The sequence below is a fragment of the Nycticebus coucang genome, chromosome 21, assembly GCF_027406575.1.
Source record: "Nycticebus coucang isolate mNycCou1 chromosome 21, mNycCou1.pri, whole genome shotgun sequence".
NCBI lineage: Eukaryota > Metazoa > Chordata > Mammalia > Primates > Lorisidae > Nycticebus > Nycticebus coucang.
The window spans coordinates 9,554,751-9,560,750 of record NC_069800.1 but is presented as its reverse complement, the minus strand read 5'-3'; the positions used below and the strand labels follow the sequence as shown (position 1 = coordinate 9,560,750).

The window sequence follows — 6,000 nt, the reverse complement described above, 5'->3', positions numbered from 1 at the left end:
GCTTATTGTATATTATATTCCTATTTTTCTTCTACTTATTTCTGTCACATTTCTGTCAGCAGCAAGAAAAATAATAACAATAATAGAATGATCCAAAACCTAAAGTAATTAAATTATTTTCTTACTTGAGGATTCAGCTCAATAGAAACTTTCCATGAATGTATGTTTGGCTTTGTCATATTTGCATTTCTACTGTCATTTAAATTGATTATATGTTCCATTTGTTTTTTAGGGTCTTTTAATAAACATCCATTGAAGGTAATAACATTCATTTTTTCATCTGGAATTATTCATGGCACATTGTGTGCAATGTTCATTATTTATGTTACAATGTGTTTTCAAGGCTATTCAGAGCACTATTAACATGACAGTTTCCAGTCTGAAGAAAGCAGTAGGAAGGAGGAATGTGAAAATATCCAGATCAGGTAATTGGTTTTTTCTTTGATAAAAATCCTTTCATTGCAATACAGCATTTAAAGTTTATATAGCCATGTTTACTATGAATTATTTTTATTAAAATATCTGTTAGAATATTGAAGTGTTACTAATAACAAATGTTAACATTTTTTTAATTCCATAGGCCATGACATTTTAATATATGGATAAAATCCCCATTTAAAAGACTTTAAGCATAACTGTACACAGGGAATCTTTTATAAAATGTCATTATTTACTGTTCATTGAGTCTTATAGAAAGTTAGTTTTAAAAATGCATTTGTTAGTTGTCTTCTGTTTTGAAAAACCTTTTTACACTGTATAGTTCTCACTAGATGATCATCCTTACTCTTCTCCAGTGAGTAAAACAAAAACTCAGTAAATATTTTTTTAAGATTGCTCTTCTTCTAACATATTTTAGGTATATAAAGCAGGAGATTCATAATAATAAAAGCAGCAATATGAGAAAAATTAAATGGTTGTTTCATATTTACTGAACAAATTCATTGTGAAAACTCTACACAACTAGTTGTGGTGGCTTTCTCACATCATTTGTAATGAAAGGAAGGGAGAGAGGAAGGGAAAGAAAAGAGAGGAAGGGATGGAGGAAAGAAAGTGTAGGAAAAATGAAACAGAAAAAAGAAAAAAATAAGCAAAGGAAAAGAGAAAGAAAGAAATTGCTGCAGGTTCTTTTTTTAACCCCTTGCCTTTATTTTTTATTCATTTTAAAAATTTTATTATTGGGGAATCATGGAGGGTACAAGACCAGGTTATGCAGCTTGCATTTGTTAGGTAAAGTCCCTCTTATAATTGTGCCCCGCCCCCAAGAGGTGTGTCACACACTGTGAGCTGCCAACCCCCTCCCCGCTTCCTTCTCTCTGTTCCCCAACTCCCCCACCCCCAAAATCCCCCACCCCATAATTAATTGTCCTCATATAGAATTGAGGACCTTGCTTTCTTTCTTTTCCATTCTTGTGATGCTTTACTAAGAAGAATGTATTTCAACTCCCAAGTTAACACAAAAGATGTAAAGTCACCATCTTTTTTAGTGACTGAATAGTATTCTACGGTGTACATGTACCACAGCTTGTTAATCTATTCCTGGTTTGGTGGGCATTTAGGTTGTTTCTACAATTTGGCAATTGTAAATTGAGCTTCAGTAAGCAGTCTAGTGTAAATGTTCTTATGATAAAATTATTTTTTTTTTCCTTTCTGGGTAGATGTCCAGTAATGGGTTTGCAAGATCGAAGGGAGGTGTAGTTTGAGTTATTTGAGGATTCTCCATACTTCCTTCCAGAATGGTTGTATTAATTTGCAGTCCCAGCAGCAGTGGAAAAGTGTTTCCTTTTCTCCCCTTCCACATCAGCATCTACATCTTTGAGATTTTGTGATGTGGGCTATTCTCACTGGGGTTAGATGATATCTCAGAGTGGTTTTGATTTGCATTTCCTTGATGATTATAGACAATGAGCATCTTTTCATATTTGTTATCCATTCATCTATCTTCTTTAGAGAAGGTTCTATTCATCTCATTTTCCCACTGATATAAGTGATTGTTGGCTCTTATTGTTGTTGCTTAATTTGAGTTCTTTGTAGAGTCTATTTATTAAAGTATTTTTTTTTTGTTTCTTTTTCTTTTTCAAGAGGCATAGTTACACTTTGTTGCCTTGGTAGGGTGCTGTGGTGTCACAGCTCACAGCAACCTTCAGTTCTTGGGCTTAGGCAATTCTCTTGCCTCAGCCTCCCGAGTAGCTGGGACTACCACACCTACCACAATGCCCAACTTACTTATCAAGGTTTTGTCTTATTCATAATATGAAAATATCTTTTCCCATTCTGCTGGTTGTCTGTTTGCTTTGGTTGTTTTCTCCTTAGCTGTGCAGAAGCTATTCAGTTGAATTAAGTCACATTTGTTTTTCTTTTGTTGCAATTGCCCCAGGGCCATAACTGCAAGTGATTTCCCCAGAGTTTCTTCAAGGATTTTTATTGTTTCATGCCTTATATTTAGATCCTTTCTCCATCTTGAATCAATTTTAATGAGTGGAGAAAGATGCGGGTCTAGTTTCTGTCTTTTACATGTGGATATCCAGTTCTCCCAGCACCATTTATTGAATAGGGATTCTTTTCCCCAGTGTATGTTATTGTATGGTTTGTTAAAGATCATATGGCTATAATAGTTTCATTTCATGATTTGCTATACGGTTCTAGATGTCTATGTCTCTATTTTTTGCCAGTAACATGCTGTTTACATTATGATGACATTGTAGAATAGCCTAATGTCTGGTAGGTTGATACCCTGACTTTGCTTCTGTTACTAAGAATTCCCCGTTGGCTATCTGGAATTTTTTCTGGTTCCATACAAAATGAAGTACTATTTTTCCCAAATATGTAAAGTATGACAAAGTTATTTTAATGGGGATTGCATTGAATCTGTAGATTGCTTTGGGAAGTATAGAAATGTTAACAATGTTGATTCTTCCCAGCTATGAGATGGTATGTTTTTCCATTTATTAATATTTTCTGCTACTTCTTTTCATACAGTTTTGTAATTTTCTTTAAAGGGTGTTTCATCTTTTTGGTAGGTATATTGCAAGGTATTTCATTTTCTTTGAAGTACGGTGAAGGGAATTATTTCCTTGATTTACTTCTCATTTTGGCTATTATTGGCATATGCAAAATCTACTGATTTGCAGACATTGAATTTGTATCCTGCAATATTACTGTATTTTTGATCACTTTTATGAATCTTGTGGTTGAGGCATGGGGGTTTTCTAAGTATATCATCAGCAAAGAGGGAGAGTTTCATTTCCTCTGCCCCCATTTGAATGCCCTTTATTTCCTTCTCTTGCCTGATTATTTTGGCTGGGACTTTCATCCTGATTAGTAGTGACAGAGGACAAACTTGTCTTCTTCCAGTTGCTGAGTGGAAAAGCTTTCACTTTTACTTCATTTAGTATAATATTAGCTGTGGGTTTGTCATAGACGAGAACATTTCAGACATAGGAACAGGATATACACTGATGAAGGTATAAAAAGCAACGCCAACTGTGTGAACCATTAATATAAGAACACACAGGCAATGTTTTTGAACATACAATTATGAAGTAGAGACTAGTATACAGTGATACTTCATATGTTTATGATAATTTTAAATTTTGTTCATTTATGTTGGGTAGACAAATGGAGGAATGAATATTTGAAATGTTGGTATGCCTTGAATCTGGGGACATCAGATGCCTCCCTGAGTGTATTTTGAAAATTTTTATAAGAAAATAAATACTCTTCTAAAGATTAATTTCCATTTAAACTATCAGTTTATAAAATGAAAAAAATTCTCTCTTCTTTTATAAACACTATAGCTTTAATTGGATCATTCTAAGTAGATTATATTAACTAAATTTATGGTTTTGACAGCAAAACAAGACTTTATGGTAATATCAGAGGAAAAAGAAGAAAAGCAGGATGGAAGGAAAAATAATCATCCACAGGTATAAAAAAATTGAAATTTTAATTTCGGGTTAATTATGGTTTTATTTGCATTGGTAACATAGAATAGTTGAAAATAAATTAAAATTTGGACTAGCATTTAAGAATTGATAGGTTATAATTTGATATTAAATTTTAAAAATCTATTTAACTATTGTAAAGTTTAAAACATTTTTTAAAATAAATAATAAATTATAGATAAATTTGCCATTGGTATAGAGGCAAGTGTTTTCTGGGATTTTGTGTATTTTATAATTTTTATAATTATATTCCTTGTATTATAAATTTCTTATGTGATAAGGAAGGTAACATCAGCTGTTTAATCATATTGCTAAGCAATAGAATTTGTGAACAATTTTACAGTGGTGGCCACTGAGTACATTAAAAGAATAATCATTCACAGTGTTTCCAAATTTACAATTTTATGTTGCCAGTCAGTAATGCTTAGGCTAAATATTTCTTATGCCTAGTGATCCCTAACTCACTTCAGTGTCTATATTGAAGGAGAGATTTGAGTCATAAATATTGTGTCTATGAAGAGAGTTTGTATCATAAAGTATGAGGCCTTAGGTGAAACTTACTAAATGCAGAATATAAATGTCTGAACACAATAACTAAGAAAATGCCATGAAGGCTATGTTAACTAGTTCGATGAAAATATTTCAAATTGTAGGGCGGCACCTGTGGCTCAGTCGGTGGGGCGCCGGCCCCATATACCGAGGGTGGCGGGTTCAAGCCCGGCCCCGGCCAAACTGCAACCAAAGAATAGCCGGGCGTTGTGGCGGGCGCCTGTAGTCCCAGCTACTTGGGAGGCTGAGGCAAGAGAATCGCTTAAGCCCAGGAGTTGGAGGTTGCTGTGAGCTGTGTGAGGCCACGGCACTCTACCGAGGGCCATAAAGTGAGACTCTGTCTCTACAAAAAAAAAAAAAAAAAAAAAAAATTTCAAATTGTATATAAAACCAGCGCATTGTACCCCACAATTGCATTAATGTACACAGCTATGATTTAATAAAAAAAGGAAAAAAAAAAGAATGAGGCCTTTGGTAACGGGGCTCATTATTCTTGGGGTAACAATAGCAAGCTTATAACATATTTACATGTAGCAAATCAGTAAACAGTATCAAAATGATTTTATTCACTGTCATTAGAGGACATTAGGATGTATTAGACCTAGACTTAAGCAGTTAGGCTGTGTCACAACATAGCACTGTCATATTATTTTATATAATTTTAATTAAATCTAAATAATTGACTTTTATGTCTGATTGCATTGATTTAGTCTGCTAATAGCATAAAGCTTTCCAAGTCTCCAAATGTTGCCCTTTAGAAGAGTACTGAAGTACAACGTAGAGGTTTACTATTGAAGTTAGGTAAAATCATTTTAAGTGAGGAAGGAAGGCATTGTAATATTACAAAATTACCTGCTTATTCAGTTTTGGTAGATTAAAATATAATAAATTAACTTAATTTCAAACAGAGAGTGATAAAGTTGTCTAGTTCCTATTGGAGGCTGAGGAAAACTATTTTTCACTTGTTAGTTGCAGTCCAGGATTTGGAAGTAGCTAAATACAGATTTAAGAAATGTGTTAGTTAAAGTTTATTTATTTTCTGAATATCTTTGCCCATATTTGGGTGAGAGGATCACATCATTTTGAAAACCTGTAACCTGACAGAAAACATAACTAACAAAATAAACACATTAATCTTTTATGTTTGCATCTGCAAACAGTTCTCAAAAACTAGAAATACATAGGGTTTGTGGAAGAGGGGATATACTGTATATTATGGATTTCCTTATGTGCAAAAGTTAGAGTAATTGTGGATAGATCAAGGCAAAGTAGAGTGGTGAAATAAATTAAAATTTAAGAAAAATGAGTAAAACCAAAGGTTTGGTTAAATTTGTGAATACATATAACACAAAAGTCCAGTTTGTCCTTAGGCAGTTACTACACAACTCCAAAAGAGTAACAAGCTTATATTAAAAAGAAAAAAAAAACCTGTAATTTGGCAAAATTACAGATTCCTCCTGATTGTGAGGATAATAGGTCCACCTGAAGTGTCCATCTCTAAAATACCTCA

At 33.4% G+C, this 6,000-nt stretch overlaps 1 protein-coding gene across 1 annotated transcript in view; it reads left to right on the top strand.

Annotated features, from left to right (window-relative positions):
• The first annotated feature begins 360 nt into the window (after window positions 1-360).
• Window positions 361-6,000, top strand: part of LOC128573444 (ankyrin repeat domain-containing protein 26-like) — a 122,813-nt gene continuing 117,173 nt past the window's right edge. Inside the window, exons 1-2 of the mRNA XM_053573719.1 lie at window positions 361-425; window positions 3,850-3,923. Coding sequence (XP_053429694.1) covers window positions 365-425; window positions 3,850-3,923 — 135 coding nt within the window. The 5' untranslated portion in view covers window positions 361-364. The remainder of the gene's footprint in view (window positions 426-3,849; window positions 3,924-6,000) is intronic.